Source organism: Coturnix japonica, unplaced genomic scaffold, assembly GCF_054131305.1.
Source record: "Coturnix japonica strain WE unplaced genomic scaffold, WE-NBRP24 Scf055, whole genome shotgun sequence".
NCBI lineage: Eukaryota > Metazoa > Chordata > Aves > Galliformes > Phasianidae > Coturnix > Coturnix japonica.
The window spans coordinates 398,084-420,000 of NW_028188958.1; the positions used below are offsets into that span (position 1 = coordinate 398,084).

The 21,917-nt window shown below is 55.1% G+C and overlaps 1 protein-coding gene across 14 annotated transcripts in view; it reads left to right on the top strand.

Annotated features, from left to right (window-relative positions):
• SHANK3 (SH3 and multiple ankyrin repeat domains 3) overlaps positions 1–21,917 on the top strand; it is a 284,023-nt gene that overhangs the window by 98,064 nt on the left and 164,042 nt on the right. For all 14 annotated transcript variants that reach the window (XR_014941032.1, XM_085533171.1, XM_085533169.1 and 11 more), the window contains one exon: positions 20,405–20,598. Coding sequence is in view for 13 of the 14 variants with exons in the window: in XM_085533171.1 (XP_085389297.1) it covers positions 20,405–20,598 (194 nt within the window). In the remaining variant the exon portion in view is untranslated. The remainder of the gene's footprint in view (positions 1–20,404; positions 20,599–21,917) is intronic.

Consider the following 21,917-nt stretch of genomic DNA (forward strand, 5'->3'; position numbering starts at 1 on the left):
CAGCATCACCAGCGTGTGATCTCTGAGTGCTTCCTGAGTGTCACTGCATTGCAGGAGCTGGCAGAACTGCTGCGCTTTGCTCCCATCTCTGAGAGCCGTGCAGTCCTGGCTGTAGGCAGCATCCCTTGGCCCTGCCACCATTCACTGCCTTCCTGCAGCCCATCTCTGTGCCCTAACCCCTACTGCCATCCCTACTGCTGTCACCACGGCCCTGAGCTCCGGGTGCTGCTCTGGAGCGCTGCTGTTGGCTCAGGGCAGCACCTGGATGCTGCAGCCAAGCTGAGGCTGTGCCTGCGGTGCAGATCCTGCCAGAAACCAAACAGGAGGTTTGGCAACGTCAGGACCAGAATAGCAAATAACAGAGGAGAATTCCCCGTGCTTCTGTCTGTCAGTGGCACTCCTGTCTGGGTATTACCGGGCAGGCAGCTCTGAACAGAGCTGTGTAGGCTGAGGGCAGAGAAGTGCTGCAAAGAAGGTGCTGCTGCTGGAGGGGCAGGCAGAGCAGCATTGCTGGTGCTGAGCCTAAAGCAGCACTGCATGAGACCTGCACCCTGCACACCATGGGCGTGAGGTCAGGACAGGAGGGAGCAGTGCTTGCTCATGGCCCCATCTGGAGCTGGGGTTGGGATCTGGGATGATCCAGCTTTTGATGTCACCTGAAGGCAGCCCAGCTTTGAAACGTGCACAGGGTCCAGAAGGGAGGTTCATACTCCCAGTTTTTACCTATTTCTCCCAGCCTGGTGTCCCACTGCCAGGCTGCAGTGCTGGCACACCTCAGTCTCTGTGGGCTCATCATGGCCGTGTGCCTGTGTGCGGTGCTGAGGTGCCCCGGCCATGAGGTTGGGCTTCTGCTCCCAATATCTGATATTTGAAGGATTTTATGTCCCAGTTTAATGTTTATGTGCCCATAACTCATGTGCCCAAGTCTCCCTGTAACAGCGCCAGAGGCATTTGGGACCCCCAGAGCTCTCTGGGAGTGACCTTGGGCTGAAGCAATTAATGGATTATTATCAGTATCTCACGGTGTGGTGTTTATGCCATCTTTATAATGCTCCCTGGTCATGGTGTGCGCACCCCAAGTCCGACCGTGCTGTATGGCTTGGCACGGAATTGCTCATATTGCCCGGGGTTGGGCATGGCTGACACTGGGCAGCAATCTCAGCTGTTGTAAAGTGGATTTGTTCCCTGTTTATGGGGCTATTACTATTATGGTGGGCAAAGTCTCGCCCGTGGCGTTCCTGAGCCGTTGGCTGGCAGCAATGCATTCCTGTATTTCATGCATTCCTGTAGCTGGTTTTCGTCTTCTTGTTGTAATATCTTCCAGCCTGAACGTTCTCAGGTTTTTCATTGTCAGTTAAAATGGACCCGAGTTTTCGAAATGAGGAAAAGTGGAGGAAAAATGGTTGCAATATAATATTTGAGCAGACGTGATCCTTGTATAAAAGGCAGCGTGGCAGAAAGCTGGTGTTTCACATGGGAACCAAGCAGGTGAGTTAGTGCTTCAGAGGACATAAAATACCAGTGTACAAGATGGGGGTCCCATAAATGCCACCGTGGATCGGGTCGCAGCGCTGCAGAGATCCGCCTGCATCCCATCCCTCCCTCTTTCCTTTGCTCACTTCCAGCTCCTTGATCCAGCCGGACCAATCGACCCGTGCCATGGTTTGTGTCCACGTGGGGATCCCAGCGCTGGGCCAGGCTGGGGCAGATGTGGGGTGTGCAGATGTGCAGGGCCTTTTTCTCTTGGCAGGTGTCCTGTCTGAATGCAGGCAATGCTGTTGGCTTCCCCACGTTTCATCTGAGTTGATTTTCAGTCTCGTCTCCATTAGAATCATAGAATCATAGAATTACCCAGGTTGGAAAAGACCTTGAAGATCATCAAGTCCAACCACAGCCTGACCAGTGCCCTAACTATAAAAACCCTACACTAAATCATATCCCTGATTAGGCAGTCAGCCTTGGTATGAAGTTCATATCAAAATCCAAGGCAAAGAATGAATGCAGTTTCTGGGCTCTGTACTGCTCTCACTGCTGTCAGTGTGAAGTTGGGAAGAAGCTTTTCTCATGGTTGATGCACCCGATGGGAGGAGCTGCTGGCGGTGCCGGTACTGGATTTGATTTGCAGAGCCAGTGGGGACAGGGAGCCCATGCTGCAGTCCTTGAGCAGCTGAGTGGGCCGCCAAGAGTTTTTACACCCGGAAGGATTGCTTGAGTCATGTGCAGAGAGTGAGGGTGGCTCTGAAGTTCTGAATGAGCAGGAGGGCTCCGCGTTGGCTCCGGTGGCACTCAGCCCCCTGGCTCATTGGGTTTCCTTTGCATGGGCAGGGAGGATCGTTGCGTTGGTGCAGCTGGCAGAGAGGTGATGGCACAGAGCTCAGGGCTGGCAGCGCTGCACTGAGAGGAGAGCTCTGCTGGCTGCACCATTCAGAAATGGAGCTGTCATCGTTCACAGCACTCAGAGGAAAACCCAGCACCAGCCCTGAGTGTGATGCAGCACCGCAGAGCCCAAGGCTGCACTGCGAGGGAGCAGCGCAGTGTTGCTTTGGCACACAGCTGCACGTGTCGACAGCTGCGGATGGAGGCAATCAAGTGAGCAAAATACATTTGGGTTTTCTGGAAAGCTTTAGATGAGGTTTTGTATTGAGGCTGCTGGTGGAACTCAAAAGCTTATAAACAGAGGGAGCTGTGGGTGAGACTGAATGTCCATAATGGGATGGCAGACAGTCAGGAATGGGGCACCTGGAGCTGCTGCTGGAGCTGCTTCATTCTCGTTTCATCACTGAGCTGGGGGAGGAAATGTGTATTGAATCCTCAACATCTGTGCGAGAGACAAAGTTCTTTGGGTGTCCTGATGGATGTGAATCTGGAATCTGTGGTTCTTTGATACGAGGGATGTGCTGATAAGGGCTGAGTGCATGAAGGGTGTCAGGTGGGCCACCACAAAGATAAACACAAAGCAGTGCAGCTGCACGTATTGAATGTGTGAAGTCTACATTCAGCCACACGATGCCAAACAGATGCAGCTCCAGAACAGCTCTGAAAATCAGCAGCTCAAAGAGCCAATGGAGCACCTCGAGGAGAGATGGAACCTGAGCGGTGATGGATGCTGGAAGGCACAGGTCAGTGCTGAGGCACAGATGCTCTCCTTAATAGCACCTTCCAATGCTGCTTGTCGGAGAAGAAAACCGTGCTGTCAGACCATGAACCCGGTCCCGTGAAGTATTTCATATATTCTATCTGTTAATTAGCTCAGAGTGAGACTCCTGTTGTTGTGTGGTACTTCTTTGACCTGAGGTTTGTAGAGAGTCTTCCAGTTCCCTCCCTGAATGCTCAGAGTGTGATGGAAAGCCGTGCCCCCCTTGGTGCTGGCAGTGCCTCTTCCTGCTTTGTTGGGTCTCAATCTGTAGCATCTGTTAAGTGGAACTTCTTCACATCCCTGAGGTTTCCTCTCTCAAGTCTCCATTGTGGCAGTTCAGAGGGCACCTCAAAGAAGACGATGAGCTGTGAGCAGCCTGTCAAGGCTCTGACAGATGTAATTCCTGGAGCACTTTGGGCACTTCTGTCACACAAGCCCTGATTTATTGGTCTTGGTGTACAGCGGGAGTGAATTATTTGAGATCTGGGCCCTGGGAAGCTGCTGGTCTGAGGGGCCTTTGGGCCATGTGCGAATTGAAGCATGGTGGGTGTCAGTACGGGGCTGTGCCTGCCCATTTCTCCAGCCACCAGCAAGACCCACATCTCTGGCAGCTGGAGCCTGACAAGGGCAGAGGATGGATAGATCAGCATCACACAGCCCTTTCCTGGTGTCCTCTGCTGCCCCATGGGCTCCTCCATCCCTTTGCACAGTCTGCTTTCATACTGCTCTGCTAATGCTTGCAGCTGAGTCCTTGTCAATGGGACAGACCTTCAGCAGCTTACAGTCATACGGGAGCTGTCGTGGACTGCTTCCCAAGGGGGAAAATGAAACAGAAAGGCCACAGGTCCCCTCTGCTTTCCCCCAGAGCTTTGTGTAAGGTATTGCCATGCTCGAGGTCCTCTTGCTCGCTGAGTACCTGCCACACTCTGCGCTTTCCATCAGCTCTTCCTCTTAATGTAATTCACGTATTCAAGAACAGTTTCTGAAATTCAATCACATCCCCATTCCAGTTGCCTAATATACTCCAGCGGAGTTTTCATTATTGGAATATATTAAATTAAGTTGTTTCCTTTGCACTTCTTAAAGGTGCAGCTCCCGTTTCCCATCCATCAGGAATGAGCAGCCACGTTCCCTGCAGGGCAGGCGGCTGCACAGCTGTGCAGGACACGCAGGAGGAGCTCGGTGCATTCCTTGTCTACACAGGGAGAAAGGGCCGGCGTGTTTCCCTGCTGAGGCAGCTCAGGGAAGTGATGCTTTGTGACATCTTTAAATCCAGTTGTTTTGCTCCTGGCTCATTTGTCTGCTGAGGTGCAGCCGTAATTCAGGCGATACCAATCGTGCTGACAGACGATCTGCTGCACCCGTGGTGGATGCGGCTCTGAGTGCTGAGATGCCGGTGTGATCCGTGCCCAGTTTACCCAGTATGATGGAGGGGAGAGGCCTGGAGGATGGCTGAGGCTGGAGCTGTTTGTACACCAGTAGTCCCCTGTGTTCAGATGAGGAGATGGCTGCTCCTGGAGCAGGATGGTCTTATCAGCATCCCAGTCTGAAGGCTGCGTCAAAGACAAAGAATAGATACAGTGGCGACAATCTGCTTGGAGAATTGCTGCTGCTGATAAGCAGCGTCTTCCCCTCCGTTAAGTTCCACTCTGTGTATTTATAATCTGCTTATCTAAATTCCCCATGTACTTCCCATTGAATGTGGCATTCTGTTTCACTTCCTATATTGAGCTGATTTGCACCCTGGATGTGGTGAAATCCACACGGTGCTGGAGCAGAGCGATGGGGGGGGGTCCCATCCCAGGGGGTGCCCAAGAACAGGGGGATGTGACACCCAGGGACATCGCAGGGACATGGGAAGAAAGGTCTGATGTGCTTTTTGGTGGAGCCATCAGGTTGGCTGCAGGCCCATGGGCAGCAAGAGGTGGTCCCAGGTGCCTACAGCTACCTGAAAGCATTTAAGGCCACCCTGCAGGTATTCAAGGCCAGGCTGGATGTGGCTCTGGGCAGCCTGGCCTGGTGGTTGGCAACCCTGCACATAGCAGGGGATTGAAACTGGATGATCCACAGAACATGTGGACATGAGCATCTCCAGCCTGGATCAAATGCTGCAGGGGGAGTTGGGGCAGTGACACATGGAGCAGGCAGGGGATCAGGGGATGGGATGGGATGGGATGGGATGGGATGGGATGGGATGGGATGGAGCAGGACAAGATGGGATGGGATGGGATAGGATGGGATATGGGATGGGACGGGATGGGATGGGATATGGGATGGGACGGGATGGGATGGGATGGGACAGAATGAGATGCGATGGGATGGGATGAGAGAATGAGATGGGATGGGATGGGATGGGATGGGATGGGATGGGATGGGATGGGATGGGATGGGATGGGATGGGATGGGATGGGATGGGATGCTACCCCACCTGATGGAAGAAGAAAGTACACCTCAGATGTTTTAGAGGTTTGGGAACTGGCTCCACCAAAGCTGAGGCACTGAGTGGAATTGCTGCACTCCATGGAGAAGTGCTTTGGGAACATTCACACATGGGAAATGGCATTGATGTATACAGTGCCATGAAGATATGTGTACACATTTATATATGCATATCCTTCACATATCCATATATATTTGCATTTTCTATCTATCTATCTATCTATCTATCTATCTATCTATCTATCTATCTATCTATCTATCTATCTATCTATCTATCTATCTACCTACCTACCTACCTACCTACCTGTCTGTTTGTCTGTCTGTCCATCTAACCTATCTATCCATCTATCTGTCTGTCAGATTGATTTACTGTAGTTTGCTCTTTATCTCCATGATCCTCGATTCGTGTTTTAAGGAGCTTGTTCATCTCTTTTTGTCAACACTTAACCAAACCCTCCTGGATTTATACTGGTTCCAAACACAGCTCCCCGGGAAAGGTGAACACAGTAGATGTAATCTGTTGGTGCGATAGAGGACATCTGATGTAGCGCAGATGGTTCTCTTGGAGAATGTGCCATGAATGCAGAACTGTGATGTAAATAAGAAGTGGTCTGAACATGTAAGAGCAGTGGGCTGCTGACAGGGACCTGCTGGAACAGAAGGAGGTTGGTAGGAAAAGTCATCACGTGTTGGTGCTGTGAATGGTCTTCAGTGTGATCTCTGGTGTCCTTGGCATCAGGAGCTTGTTCTTGGGCTTCGCTGCTGATATAAAGTCTGTGCTTAGGGGGGCTGGGATGTCAGGGGGAATTTAACGTATGGGAAAGCTGCAAGTAAGATGGAAATGTAAGCAAGATGTGTCCAAAAGATAACAGATTTCTACTATGAATTCATAGTTGCCTTGTCTGTTTCTGCTGGAAACAACAGGGGAAAATGTTTGGGAACATTAAGATGACAGCCAGAATCAGTGTGATGTGCAGGCAAGTACTGACAGCATTGTCCAACATCCTGCAAGGCCTTATTTAAAACTTAATTTAGGACGGGACGGGATAGAATAGAATAGAATAGAATAGAATAGAATAGAATAGAATAGAATAGAATAGAATAGAATAGAATAGAATAGAATAGAATAGAATAGAACAGAACAGAACAGAACAGTTATCTGCTGAGGCTGATTTCACCGGTGATGCTTTCACTCCAGTGCTCCTGGTCTGGTTTGTTTTTCCCAGAGTCATAGGGCTGAAGGGCTTGGAAGGGATGACAGGGAACCCCCATGTGCTCCCTACAGTGGGATTTCCTTACAGTGGGTGGCAGTTTCTTCACAGGAGACGTTCCAGACATTTCTTTGTGGATCTTTGACGCATCCCAATTTTCCATTCTGGAACTCAGAAGAATTGAAATGTCTCTAATGACGCCCCAGGACTTGTTTGGTTGCAAGATAAGAAGTTTCACTGGGTCAGATGGTGCCGACCAGGGGAAGACGATTGCATGGAGCTGCATTACAGAGCGCTGAGCAGTGCTGGAAATGAAGGGAGGCGGAATGGCCTTTGAGCATTGCCAGGAGCGCACACAGCCGCATGAAGCTGGTGAGAGGGTTGGATGGAAGGTCTGTTTAACCCAATATCTTGTGTTAATTAACCCAATATCTTGGGTTAATGGGCCTTCTGGCACCCTCTGATACTCAGAGCCGATCTAAGGAAGGGTTGCGCTGAGGTTCCTCGCACTGCACCTCTTCTGCTTGGTTCAACCTTTGGCTCTCAGATCTCCACACTCGGGAAGATCCCCATTGTGGGCACAGAGCTGGACTCCATCCCATCTCCTGAGAACATCACCAGCAGTTTTTGGCTTCTTTCCCTGTTCTGAGCCCTCCTTGTACCCCTCAGTTACCCATCGGTCGTTGGAAGTTCCCAACAAATGCTCTTTTCTGGATGTTTCTGCAAAACATCGCATTGGTTTCCAGGCTTTCTGTGCATCGCTCCTGCAGCTCCATTTTCGTGGGTGTTCTTCTTGGTTTGCTTCAGTTTTTTGTTTGTTTGTGGGTTTGTTTTGCTTTCTTTCTTTCTTCTTTCCCTCCATTTAACTTTAAAGGATGCATGATTCATTCTGTTTTGTTTTGGGCTTTTATTCCTCACTGAAATACAGCTTTGTCTTTTTTGCCTGGTGTTTCTCTTAGATCCCCCTCACCCCACTGCTCCCAGCCCTGCTGCCTTCCTTCAGGCCTTCCCCACACCTTGCTGGGATGTGTGAGCCCAGGAGGTGCCCAGGTGTAGTTTCCAGGATGCCAACAAAGCCTTTGCTTTCAGCTGACCGCTGTCATTTCCTACTGCCATGAATCATGACGTCCCATGTCTCCCCCAGTTTCCAAGGCCCATTGGATCAGTAGTTCCTTTAAAACTGGGCATTCTGGTTCTTTTATTGCATTCCTTTGACTGCCAGCTCCTGTGCAGAGGAATATTTGCCTTAGTTTGGTGTTTCTGTTTACCAGTTCCATTTGTAGTTGTATATCTGGCTTGGCCAGCTTCTGTTTTGTCTCCTTCTGGCTTCACCCCTGCAGTGTGACCATCTCCAGGCAGCTGCTGTTCTGCATCTACCAACTTTCATCCTTTCAGTTAGAGGCCCTCCGTGTTATGTTAAATCCCAGCAGCTGCTTCCTCTGGGATGTAGAAGGACCAAACCTTTCCAGTGCAGGTATCTTATTTGCTGCATTGTCCTCGGTCTCTAATTGCTCCACATCCTCCTCATCTGCTCTGTGCTCTCAGCCATGCAGTTGGATTTTACCTCCCTGCTCCTCAGATCTGGCTTTGCATTGTGCTGGGGTTTTCTCAGAGCATTTGCATGCAGGTCTTGGTCTTCAGCTCCTGGAAAGCTGCCTGCAGCAGCCATCTCCCACTCCTCATATCACTGCTCCACATGAGACCCTCCCCAGCATTTGGATGGGTCCCACAGCGGCTGCCACCTTACCAAATGGGACACAAGTCACCAGGAATTCTTCTTGTGCTTCACAAACCTGTTCCTCTTGGTGCTTTGCAATCACAGGGTGGTTTGGGTTGGAAGGGCCCTCCAAAGGCCATCCGGTCCCACTCCCTGCAATGAGAGGGACACTCACAGTGCTCAGAGCCCCATCCCCTGAGTGTGGCTGTCTGCAGGGTCGGGGCTGATGGCCCACTCCACAACTTGCCTTGGTGGCACCGTGTTCACTCTTTCAGCTGTCAGGTTGGCTTTGTTTTTTGCAGATTCAGTGCCTTTCACACCTCCACGCAAAGCTACGGCTCACGTGCACAGCTCGTCGTCAGTCATCCTTATGGCATCACATTGAGGGTGAGGCTTTCAGTGCTCACAGATATTAAGAGCAGTCGTATGATGCTCCATAACTGACTCTGTGCGACTCAATCAAGTGGTTCATCTGCAAGGCGAGGCTGGTGCTGAATAAGCTGAGGAGTGAATTTACAGCACAGAAGCCGACTTACAGCCTGCATGGATGCTGCCACGTAGGGCTCCTAGCAGCCCATCTGCACCACAGCTCCTCTTTATGCTGGTGGTAATTCTGCACCAGTAGAGCCTTCGGGGGCTTTTTGGCTGTCGGAAGGTTGGAAGTGGCTGTGGTTACTTTGGGAACTGAAGTGGTGTTGGAGCACAGTGTTGTGCTCCCAGGCAGGGCCGGCACTCTGTGGGGTCAGGGAGCTGTGGGTGCAACTCGTGGAGTTCCTGTTGAGTTCTTCTGCGCCACCATCTCTCATCCCTCAGATACGAAACCTCAGCATTCAATCCCTTTGTATCTCAAAAAGGAGGTCTATCCATCTGGATCTAGAGATACCATCAGACACAAGTGGAGTGGGAGTCGTCCTTGGCATGCTGTGCTCTGCCTTGAGGACGTTTGCCTTTCATTGCTGTTCTTCCTGTGTTTGCAGAGCTGGAGGTTGGGGCAGGGATCTGCTCAAGCTGATCCCTCTCGGGTACGTCTATGTCAGCACTTTGCTTGAGCTCAGCTCATTGAGATGAGAGGCAGAAACATCAGCACTGTCATCCTATGGAGATCTGAAGACGGAGAGACAAATGGACACTCATTGTGTCCCATTGCCAGTGGGTCCATTTCCAGTGCCAGATGTCCCATTTCCACCCTGTGCAGCTCACTGTTGGCAAACCTCCTTGCACTGTATTGCTGGGAGTTGGAGACGAAGCGTTTGGGGCAGCAGATGATCTCAGTGAGGGTGACCCCATGACTGCAGCAGTGAAAGCTGCCCAACATCACCGCATCTGCAAAGCCCCATCCATGGAGGTGTTCAAGGCCAGATTGGATGGGGCCCTGGGCAGCCTGAGCTGCTATTAAATGTGGAGATTTATAGGATCATAGAATGGCCTGGGTTGCAAAGGACCCCAGTGCTCATCCCATCCAACCCCCTGCTGTGTGCAGGGTCACCAACCAGCAGCCCAGGCTGCCCAGAGCCACATCCAGCCTGGCCTTGAATGCCTGCAGGGATGGGGCATCCACAGCCTCCTTGGGCAACCTGTTCAGTGCGTCACCACCCTCGGGGGGAAAAACTTCCTCCTAAGATCCAACCTGAACTTTCCCTGTCTCAGTTTCAAACCATTCCCCCTTGTCCCATCACTGCCCACCCTCACAAACAGCCGTTCCCCCTCCTGTTTATACACTCCCTTCAAGCACTGGATGCCCACACTGAGGTCTCCCTACATCCTTCTCTTCTCCAAGCCAAACAATCCCAGCTCCCCCAACCTTTCCTCACAGCAGAGCTGCTCCAGCCCTTTGCCCATCTTAGTGTCCTCCTCTGGTCTTGTTCCAAGAGCTCTGCATCTCCCTTGTCCTGCTTGGTGGCCCCGTACGCAGCAGGGATGTTGGAGCTTCATGATCCTTGCGGTCCCTTCCAACCCCACCATTCTGTGATGCTGTGACCTGCTGGATCTGCTGCCTGCCCTGCTCAGCTCCCATTTGGTCCATGCGGTGTCTCAGTGCTCCTGGCAGCAGGACAGACCGTGTCCCTCCCAGGTGCCGTCTGCTGGAGGCGTCACAGCGCGTCCACCCGGCGCATGACTCAACACGAGCTCCTTTTTTAAGCAATACAGATGCGGAATAAATGGGAATCAATTACACTTCCTACACAGAAGAATCCCCTTCATTTGGCAGCTGGCACAGACGCATCCTTCCCTCCAAGGGAACAGAATTGAAAATTCATTCAGGTTTCAGGGAATCTTGCAAGCTGAGCTCTCCTGCTCAGCAGTGACTCTGGGGCTGCATTGCACTCATGTGTATCCCTCCATCCTGGTGCCAGGGGTCCTCCTGGGCAGCCCAGGGCCCCATTGGGCTGATTGCAACGTATGGGACTGCCACCCCATCCCCTTTCTACTGGGGCCAGACCTGCTCCCCCCAGTGCCTTCCAGCCTCTGAGCAGCACCCTGCAGTGTAACTTCCCTTTACTGGTGCTTAGACACACCAGTCCCCCAGTGCTTGTTCTGTGCAGGAATGGGTGTCAGTGCTCCCATTACTTTGGGCTGGTTGTGGAGAACATGGTGGTGGGATGCTGTCAAAGTCCTGATTCATTCTCCTCATGGTTCATAGAATCATAGAAAAGCCCTGGTTGGAAAGGACCAGTAAGGATCATGGAGTCCAACCCCCAGCTCCACACAGCACCACCCCAACATGAGACCCTCTGTCTGAGGACACTCCTTCCCCTCTGGCAGTAGGAGCTGTGCCATGCCATGGGGAGCTGTGCTGTGACCTGGGGAGGTGTACCATGTCCTGGGAGCTGTGCTGTGACCTGGGAGGCTGTGCCATGCTCTGGGGAGCTGTGCCATGCCCTGGGGAGTTGTGCCATGTCCTGGGGAGTTGTGCCATGTCCTGGGAGCTGTGCCATGACCTGGGGAGTTGTGCCATGTCCTGGGAGCTGTGCCATGACCTGGGGGGCTGTGCTGTGACCTGGGGAGCTGTGCCATGCCCTGAGGAGCTGTGCCATGTGCTGCGGAGCTGCTCCATGCCATGGGGAGCTGTGCCATGTCCTGGGAGCTGTGCCATGACACGGGGAGCTGTGCAATGCCCTGGGAGCTGTGCTGTGCCATGGGGAGCTGTGCTGTGTCCTGAGGAGCTGTGCCATGCCATGGGGAGCTATGCCATGTCCTGGGAGCTGTACAATGCCCTGGGAGCTGTGCCATGCCATGAGGAGCTGTGCTGTGACTTGGGGAGCTGTGCCATACCCTGGGGAGCTGTGCCATGCCATGGGGAGCTGTGCCATGTCCTGGGAGCTGTGCCATGCCCTGAGAGCTGTGCCATGCCCTGGTTCCTGCTCCTGTTCCACCCATGCCCATTTCCCCAAGGTGATTTTGGTGAAGCCGAGCTGTGAGTTGCTGAGCCAGCAGTTGTGCACCCGTTGTGTTGGAGTAGATCTGTGCCATGGAGTCGTGGTGCTCAGTGGGTGCCGTGGCAGCTGGGATGACCTCCAGGGTAGTGTCCTGGGTGCTGTGCTCAGTGCCTGCCACGTGCAGGGAGCTGGTGATGTGAGCTGTGGTTTATGAGGAGCTGGACTCATACCCCAGAACAGTTTGTGTGCAGTGGATGCCAGATGCCACGTTTAGGGCATGGATTTTGACTAGGGCACACGTAAGGACTCAGCAGCCAGAATGTTAAAGGTTTCTTAGCTGTGATCTTTGCAAATGCTTTCCCTCTTTACGGAGCAGCTCCCACCTCCTGCACGGCTCAGCTTCCTCCATCCCCAGGCATCACAAAGCCACCGACCTTCAGCGGCCGAAATGCTCATTGTGTGCAGTAGGGACCGATTCATCACCTGCTGTCACTCCTGGGTGGCAACTGACCAGGAGACGCTGCTGGAATGATTCATCTTTTGCTTTCCTTAATAGATGTTCAAAATGTTTGAAGTGTTTGGCTTGGTCAGCAGCGGGCTGTGAGCGTCCTGCTGGATCCCTGCTCCCATCTCCTGCTGGGGGTGGGACTGGTCATTCTTTGCAGCTCTCTGCAGCCTCCGTGCTCCCGCGGTGCATCTCCAGCAGCGCCAGCCTTCCTCCTCCCTTGGTGAGGATCTGCATGAGGTGCATGCTGATGCACCGCCCTTGGCTGCTCCTGCGTGTGCTCGACTTATCAGGTTGTGTGTGTGAGTCGTGCATCCTGTGATCCTGCAGGATAGCAGGGATTAAAGGCATCATTTTCAGAAATCCCCTTATCCTCTTTGTCGGCCGATAAAGCTGCATTTTGTCTTTCTGATGGGGCTCTTTAAGATCTGACGAAGCCACCCAGCAATATAAAACACTTTTGGCTGTCAGGGCGGAGAGGCACCAATCCAAGCACTTGCTGTGGGTGTTTTACTGGCTGGGATGCACCCGGAGAGCTTTAAAGAGCAAATCGATATCTGTGGTTATACGAGGGGAGACAAACCCTTTTAATTAATTGTCTGCTGAGGGTTTCCAGTTCTGCTCCGTCTTCTCCGGCCGCATCGGCCGCAGTCAGGCAGAGGTGCTGGGACTTCAAGGGACTTCAATGCTCAGAGCATCACCGCGCACCATCCCCATCCCAATGCTGCAACCTGCTGAGCTGCCGCTGCTCCTGGCAGGCGCTGGATCTGACCCGAGGGCTCCTCGGCTCCGGCTTTAAATAGAGCTCCGTGCTAATTAGCGGAGCGCTGCTCTCTCGCCGCTGTCTGAGCGAAGGGATGCGAGCGGCTGCCGCTCCCCCACCGCTGCCTCTTCCCGAGCGGTGTGTGACGCTGCCGCTAATTGGCTCCGGTTTGCAGGTGATTTCTCGTTTAGTTCTGCAGAGATGATCTGAGACCAGAAGTTTCTCAGCAGATTGAACTGTGAGCTTAAATGAGCAGCGCTGGGGGAACGGGGAGGAATAGGAAAAGCAAGTCAGCCTATGTCTGCCTGGTTACCTGGCTTGGTGTGTGTACGGGGAGGGGCTGGGGGTCCTAGAGGTCCTGGTCAACCTTCGTGCCTGGAGGAAGCCCCAGTGGGAGGCACAGAGCTCTCCGTGCAGGAAACTGCCCCCTGAATTTGGGGCAGAACCTGCCCTCCACCACCAAGATCTGCTGGGGGCACCCAGCTGGAATGCAGTGAGGTGGAGAAGGGCCTGGGGTCCTGGTGGGCACTGAGTGATGGGGGGAGGGGATCTGCTCCTGTTTGAAGCCACCCCAGCAGCAATGAGCCCTGTGCTGGGCTCCCAGTACAGGGGAGATGTGGAGATCCCTCAATGGAAAGAGCCCACTGCAATGTCATGAGGATGCTGCAGGGTATGGAGCAGCTCTGCTGGAGAAGAGGCTGAGGGCTGGGGCTGCTCGGCCTGGAGCAGAGGCTCAGGGGATCCCGTCCATGTACACAAATATGTGAAGGGAGGCTCAGGGGGGATCCCATCTGCACCCATCAATATTTGAAGGGAGGTGCGAGAGGATGGAGCCAGGCTCCTGCCAGTGCTGCCCAGTGCCAGGACAAGAGGCGACAGGCAGAAATTAGAACACAGAGTGCTTCCAACAAACATCGGGAAACACTTCTGTGCTGTGCAGGCGGTGGAGCCCTGGCACGGGACCCAGGGAGGTGTGGGGAGGTATGAGATCTCCTCGGGGGATCCCCACCTGGATGTGGGGCTGGGCACAGCTCTGTGTGTCCCCACTGGGGCAGGGGTTGGAGCATGTGGACACGCAGGTCCCTGCCAGCCTCCAACAGCCTGTGGCTGAAGCATGAATCTTATCACCGTCTAGAAATATGATGCCTTTCAGTAGATGGCCTCATTCCCTGGCTTCGAGGTCCTGTCTGTGCTGATGTCTGCTGGGGAAGTCTTTCATCCTTTCCTTGGCAGCTCTGGGTGCTGCAGAAGGTCTCAGAAATAGCCAAAGCCTCCAAACCTTTCCAGCTCCTTCAAGGACAGCTGAGCCCTGAAGGGGAGTCGTGCTCAGTGATCCGTGTGGATCGCTTCCAACTTGGGCTGTTCCGTGGCTCTGTGGAAGGGCCTTAACTCACCCCAGGATGGAGAGAACAGCCGTGGTACCCCCCTGTGTTCCTTTAGCACCGATGTGATACAGCGCAGTGCTCACTGCCTCCAAAGACCCTTCCTTTCTGCCCATGGTGAGGAATAACTATTAGGAATTATATGACAGTCCTGGCAGGTGAAACCACCTCCAGAATGTGCCGTGACCAAACCAGTGTCCCATTCGTGAGTGCGCTTTTGGTACATGAAATGAAGCAGACATCATCACTGTTTGAAGTGGGCTTCTGTCTCAGTGATCTCCTGGGGGAAAACAGGCAGTGAATGAGATCAAGGAAACCCGAGATGACAAGCTGTGGTTCCTTGTGAGGTTCCCAGCTAAACATACCCTGCCCAGCTTGGTTCCCTGCTCATACTCTCCTCTGGGGGTTGGATGCTCCCCTATGAGCTGGTGGCTGTTCCTGGCACATCTGGAGGTGGCAGCAGGGTGAGCCCTGTGCCCGTTGCAGACCCCTCCATGCAGGGCTGGGAGATCCATCTGCAGCTTTTAGAGGTGATGAAGCTGCTGTTTCCCTGCTAGAGGTGAAATCGGAGCTCGTATCTGTCAGCCACGCTCGTAGTAATGACTTGAAACTCCAGAACAGCAAAAACATTTCTTCCACACAAAGCAAATGCCATAATCATAGAATCAAAGGACCATAGAATGGCCCAATGCTCATCCCATCCAACCCCCTGCTGTGTGCAGGGTCACCAACCAGCAGCCCAGGCTGCCCAGAGCCACATCCAGCCTGGCCTTGAATCCTGCAGGGATGGGGCATCCACAGCCTCCTTGGGCAACCTGTGGGAGCGTCCTCAGGGTGATCCCGTGGTTCAGAGCAATAGGAGCAGTTTATAGATCCTTTCTGTTGTGGCTCCAGAGCCACCGACAGCTCCGGAGCCAAAGACAACTCGTTCTGAATAGAAGAAAATGAACCATCCTACGGTGACTGGGAAGGGCAAACAGATTAACTGCAAAGCTGCCAAATGCATTTTGTCCCTGCAGGGTTTGGTTTGTAGAACGTTCTGAAAGAGTGGGAAATTCCCTCATGCAAAAAAAAAAAATAAAAGCCTTTCTATATCCTAAAGCACCAGAAAAAAAAAAATCTGCTACTCAGCTCTCAAGGGGGAAGAAATTCAGCATCTGTAACAGATCCTTTGAGGATAATGTGCAGGGATCCTTAGTGTCGCCTCCTGAGATGAGCAGAGATGTGGCAAGACGAAGCATTGGCTGTTCCCAGAGCCCTGGCAGCTCCTTGGCGTGGGCTGCCCCTTCCCTGCTCCTGCTGGGACTGAGATGCTGCTGCACACAGAAATGCTCAGCGCTGCTCTGCTCCCTCCTCCCGTCCCTTCCAAAGGGGGAAAGGAGCAACGCTTTAACCCAGGGGAGAATCCCCTCAGCCAGAACTTCCCTGATGAAGGGATCCTTCGTTGATGGGCTTGAGGGGGAACGGCTGTTTGTGAGGGTGGGCAGTGATGGGACAAGGGGGAATGGTTTGAAACTGAGACAGGGGAGGTTCAGGTTGGATCTGAGGAGGAAGTTTTTCCCCCAGAGGGTGGTGACGCACTGGAACAGGTTGCCCAAGGAGGCTGTGGATGCCCCATCCCTGCAGGCATTCAAGGCCAGGCTGGATGTGGCTCTGGGCAGCCTGGGCTGCTGGTTGGTGACCCTGCACACAGCAGGGGGTTGGGATGGGGTCAGCATTGGGGTCCTTTGCAACCCAGGCCATTCTATGACCAGCACCAGGCTCTGGGCTGCAGGCTGGGAGATGAGCAAAGCACACCCGGCTGCAGCTCATGGCTTCCAGAGGGGCTGCTGGCCCCAGGACAGCAAATACCATCAGGAGGAGTCAGTTCTTGGAGCTGCTGCAGCCCCTGCAATGGGTGTCAGCTGAGCGGTGTCAGCTTCTCTCCATCATTCCCCAGCGCTGCTCTCTGGTTAGTCCTGAGCAACCTGGTTGGCGGCTCATGTGGATGGATTGCAGAGCACTATAGGGGGGAAACCCCATTGTTGGCAGGGCAGGATCCTTGTGTGGGGCAGGATCTCATGTGGGGCAGAATCCCACTTGGGGCAGGACCCCAGTGTAGGGCAGGATGTCTTGTGGGGCAGGATCTTGTATGGGGCAGGATCCGGATTTGGGGCAGGATGTCTGCATGGGACACGATCCCAACATGGGGCAGGACCCTGGTGTGGGGCAGGAAGGCTCGGCCTCTCCTTCCAGCCCCATGGGGTGTAGGAGTACACGGGCAGTGCACGCAGCAGAGGCACCATCATCCACCAGGGACGTGGAGAAGCTCCTCAGCTGCTTAATAAACACTGCTGCGGTCGTGTTTGTTTTATGCATAACATGCAAGGCGTGCTGGCTGCTGTTCAGAATGAGGTGAAGGATCCAGCAGCGATCTGCTGCAGCACATCCAGGCAGAGAAAGGGAAGAGATGCCCTCTGTGGGGCATTGGGGTGCCCCATAGCGTGGGGCGGTGGAATCAGAACGCATTGAGGGTGCTCCTGGCTGTGCCAATGGGAGATAAACTGGAACCACGCAGCTCTTCTGGCCTTACCCAGCTGGGAACATGGGTGGGAAGGAGCCTGGAGTGAGCCCGAACCTGGAGCAGCTGCACGGCTGACACGGGTCTCCATCAAGCAGGCATTAACATGAAATATGATTAGACTAATTAACATCCCTTAATTGAAATTGAGCCCGCTGAAAAAAAAAAATAATAAAAAATAGACCAAACAAAAATGGTTGCGGCCTTTGAAACTATTACAAAACTTGTTATAAATGTACCTCCGACATAATGGATGGAGGCTGCGGAGACATTTTGACTTAATAACTCCTTAATGATGAAAAAAACGAGTGCGCTGCAAAATCAATATGGCAGATACGAACCGGATTGCGAAGCACGTAATTAATGCTTCCTCAAAGCAGCTGCTGGAGGGGAGTCACGGGGAATTTGGGCTGTCGCTCCGATCTCACGGTGTCTGTGCCGGGGCTGCCCTTGGTCCGGGGGCACTTTGGACACAGTCGGTGCTGCAGAGAAATGGGGAAGTGGTGGGAGAAGGGAGGTCACAGAAACCAGGTGGGAAGGGGACCTCAGCATCTCCCCCAGCCCAACCCCCCATTGCAGAGCAGGGGGAGGAGCAGCTCCCTGCCCTGCTGGCTGCGCTCTGTGCTGTGCACCCCAGGGTCCCTTTGGCCTTTTAGCCATCACTGCTGGCTGACTGTCACCTTGTGGTCAACCATTGGTCAACTGCTGGGCAACCATTGGCCTTCTCTGAAGACCCCCTATCCAGCAGCTCAGCCCCCAGTGTGTCATACAGTCATAACATCACAGAATGGCCTGGGTTGAAAAGGACCATAAAGATCATCCAGTTTCAACCCCCTGCCATGGGCAAGGCCACCAACCACCGGACCAGGCTGCCCAGAGCCACATCCAACCTGGGATGTGTCCCGATGCCGTTGTTGTTCCTCCCCAGGTATAAACCCTGCATTGCCTTCGCTGAACCCCACCGGGTTCCTCTGCCCTCAGCCCCCCAAGCCCTGTGTGAGCACACGGTGCTCAGCCCCACAGGTTGGTGGTTGTGGGGCTGCTGTGTCCCGTTGGCACCGGGCTCACTTTGCTTAATGCCAACGTGTTCTTCATGCTGCTCGTGCCTGATTCTGAAAGCATCAAGGAGCTCTTTGGAGCTGTGAGCAGGTCTTTAATATCTCCGCACTGACTAAAATATGATACCGGAGTGACATTTAGAAGCATTAGAAGGCAAGGGGAGCTATTTATTTCTTATTAAGGTGTTTTTTCCCTCGAGGGGCTGCGGCGTGGTGCTCGGCAGTGCCTTCTGCTGGGGCTCTGTGCCCGAGCCCTCCCTTATTCCAGCAGCACCCTGGGGTGGGCCCGGAGCTGTGACCTCCCCTTGTGGGGATGTGAGTTGGTGATGGATTCCCCCAACTACATCCACAGCCAGGGGCGCTCTGAGCAGCGGTGGGGCTGAGGGGCCTTGGAGGGGCGCTGGGTGCAGCAGCGAGGTGGGGCAGCCCCGTCGGGGGTACAGAGCACAGAGCACAGGCCATGCAGGGAGATGCGTGCAAAAACACAACGAGCGGTGGCTGCAGACCTGGGGCTGCAAGCACAAGGCATGGGGTGCAGGCATGGGGTGCAGGCATGGGGTGCCGGCATGGGGTGCAGGCATGGGGTGCAGGCATGGGGTGCCGGCATTGGGTACGGGGTGGCAAATGTGGGACGTCGAGCTTCAGACTTGGTGCAGAGGCTGCGATCGTTGAGATCCATCCCCGATTCCCCCCTGGGCTGCCCCCATCCGCGGTGCCCCCCGCCACGTCCCCGAGGTTGCCCGGCAGAAGCGGCCACTGGGGGGCGGTGCGGAGTGTGGGCCCATCCCCCCCCCCGTCCCGTCCCCAATTCATCCCACCCCCATCCTAACCCCATCCCCATCCCATCCTCATCCCATCCCCCATCCCACCATCCCCACCCCCACCTCCACCTCCATCTCTATCTCCATCCCATCCCATCCAATCCCCTCCCATCCCCACCCCACCCCTATCCCATCCCATCCCATCCCCATCCCCATTCCCCTCCCATTCCCCTCTCCCTCCCCTCCTATCCCCACCTACATCCCCATCCCATCCCATCCCATAATCCCATCCCATCCCATCTTGTCCTGCTCCATCCCGTCCCATCCCATCCCATCCCATCCCATCCCATCTTGTCCTGCTCCATCCCATCCCATCCTGTCCCATCCCCATCCCATACCATCCCATACTATCCCCATCTCATCCCCATTCCCATCCCATCCCCATCATTCCCATACCATCCCATTCCCATTCCCATCTGCATCCCCATCCCAACCCCAACCAGTTCCATCCCTATCATATCCTCTTCCCCTCCTGTCCCATCCCTGTCCCATCCCCATCCTCTCCCCACCCCAGCCCATCCTTATCTCCCTCCCATTCTCATCTCCATCCCCCTCCCGTTCCCATCCCATTACATCCCTGGACCCATCCCCATCCCCACCTGCATCCCTATCTCCATCCCATCCCATCCCATATATCCCATCCCATAATATCCCATCCCATATATCCCATCCCATCCCATCCCATCCCATCCCATCCCATCCATCCCATCCCATCCCATCCCATCCCATATCCCATATCCCATCCCATCCCATCCCATATATCCCATCCCATATATCCCATCCCATCCCATCCCATATATCCCATATATCCCATATCCCGTATCCCATCCCATCCCATAATCCCATCCCATAATCCCATCCCATCATCCCATAATCCCATCCCACCCCACCCCACCCCATCCCATCCCATCCCATCCCATCCCAATATCCCATCCCATATCCCATATCCCATATCCCATATCCCATCCCATATATCCCATATCCCATATCCCATATCCCATATCCCATCCCATATATCCCATCCCATATATCCCATATCCCGTATCCCATCCCATCTCCCTCCCCATCCCGTCGGGGGCGGTTCCCGTATCCCCGCCCTCAGGGTGGAGCCTGGTTCAGGCTGCGGGCAGCTGCCCCGGGCCATGGTGCGCGCGGCGGCGGCGTCGCGGCGCCGGCGGGTTCGGAGCTGGTGGCGGGGCGGGCGGTGCCGCGCCATGGAGCCGGCGGCGGGCGGCGGCCCCGGAGCCGCAGCCGTTGCCCGCGCCCGGGCGGCTCCGCTGCGGCCGGGGCTGCGCTGAAGCCCCCGGAGCCCCCCGCGGCCGCCGCCGTCCCCCCTCCCCGTCCCCTCTCCCCCTCCCCCCCCCCCCACAATGGCGCAGCCCGCGGGCCGCGACCTGCCGGGCATCAGCACCGTAACGTACGTCTTCGTTTACAGCCCCGGCGGCGCCGCGGGTCCCCCCGGGCCCGGCCCCGGCCCCGAGCCCGCTCCGCACGCCGCGCCCGCCCCGCTGCGCGGCCCCAAGCGGAAGCTGTACAGCGCCGTGCCCGGCCGTAAGTTCATCGTGGTGAAGAGCTACGCGCCGCAGGGAGACGGGGAGATCCAGCTGAACCGGGGAGAAGCCGTCAAGGGTGAGTGCGGGGGGGGCGGCGTGATTGACACCACGGGGATGGATGGGGACGGGGTGCGGGGCCGGGGGTGATTGACCCCATGGGGATGGATGGGGAGGGGGTGCGGGGCCGGGGGCGACCATGGGGGGTGGGAGCCCCGGCGGGGCCGGGCACGTCGGGCCGGTGCCGGTGGGTGTGCGGGGCCGGGGGGCGATGGAGCGGAGGGTCCTGGAGGCCGGGATCGGGGCTGAGCAGCGCAGCCGTGGGGCGTGGATGTGGGGCCCAGGTGCCTTGGAGCCCCGGTGGGTCCCTGCGGCTCCGCTCCCTGCCCCGGGGCCCGGTGCTCGGTGCAGCTCCATGGCTCGGGCGCTGCGCTCGGTGCTGGGAGCCCCGGTGAGTTGGACGGCGCTTTGTAGGGCGGCCTGTGCGCGATGCTGGGGTGAGTGGCCCCAACCCACTGCAGTGCATGGAACGGGCAGAGAGCAAACAGCGTCCGTGCAGAGCTCCCGGCAACGCGGGGCTGATGGAAGATGATGGCATTGCCTGTTAACGTTGGGTGGAAAGCTGCTCGGAAACCTGCGGTGGGTCAGGAGTTGGCTCCCAGCAGCCAGGACAGCTTTCCTCGTTGTGAACCCAATCCCGGTGTTAAACAGAAAGTTGAAGGTTCTTCCTCCTTCCTTCCATCCTCCTGCAGCCTTGGGCTGGAGCTGCTCCCTCATGGCAGCTCTGGGATGGGCCGTGGTGAACGTGGGACCTTGAGCAGCGCTGTCCTGCCCCGTGCACATCACACTTGGCAGCAGCGCAGGGGGCTGCAGCGGTGCCGTGTTTGCTGGGGGGGTCGCTGCAGAGATGGGGCTTTTCCCATCCTCACCCACTCAGCGCTGTTTCCATCTCACTGTTCCTCATCTCGTGTGTTTGCAGTACGGGGCTGGTCCCGGAGCAGCCTGTAGTGATTGCAGCAGAATGTGTCACTCCCCAACTCACCTGTTGCTGTCTGCACGTCTCCGAGCATGGGATGTGGTGATGGAGGGGAGGGATGGAGGGGAGGGGGCTCAGCAGGAGGAGGGAACTTTGGTTGCCCTGCGGGAAGGACTGTGAGCAGGGCAGGTGGGGTGTCACGTGTGTGTGTGTGTGTGTGTGTGCGTGCTGTTGTGTGTGTGTGTGTGTGCTGTTGTGTGTGTGTGTGTGTGTGCTGTTGTGTGTGTGTGTGTGTGTGTGTGTGCTGTTGTGTGTGTGCTGTTGTGTGTGTGCGTGTGTGCTGTTGTGTGTGTGTGTGTGTGTGTGTGTGTGTGTGTGTGCTGTTGTGTGTGTGTGTGTGTGTGCTGTTGTGTGTGTGTGTG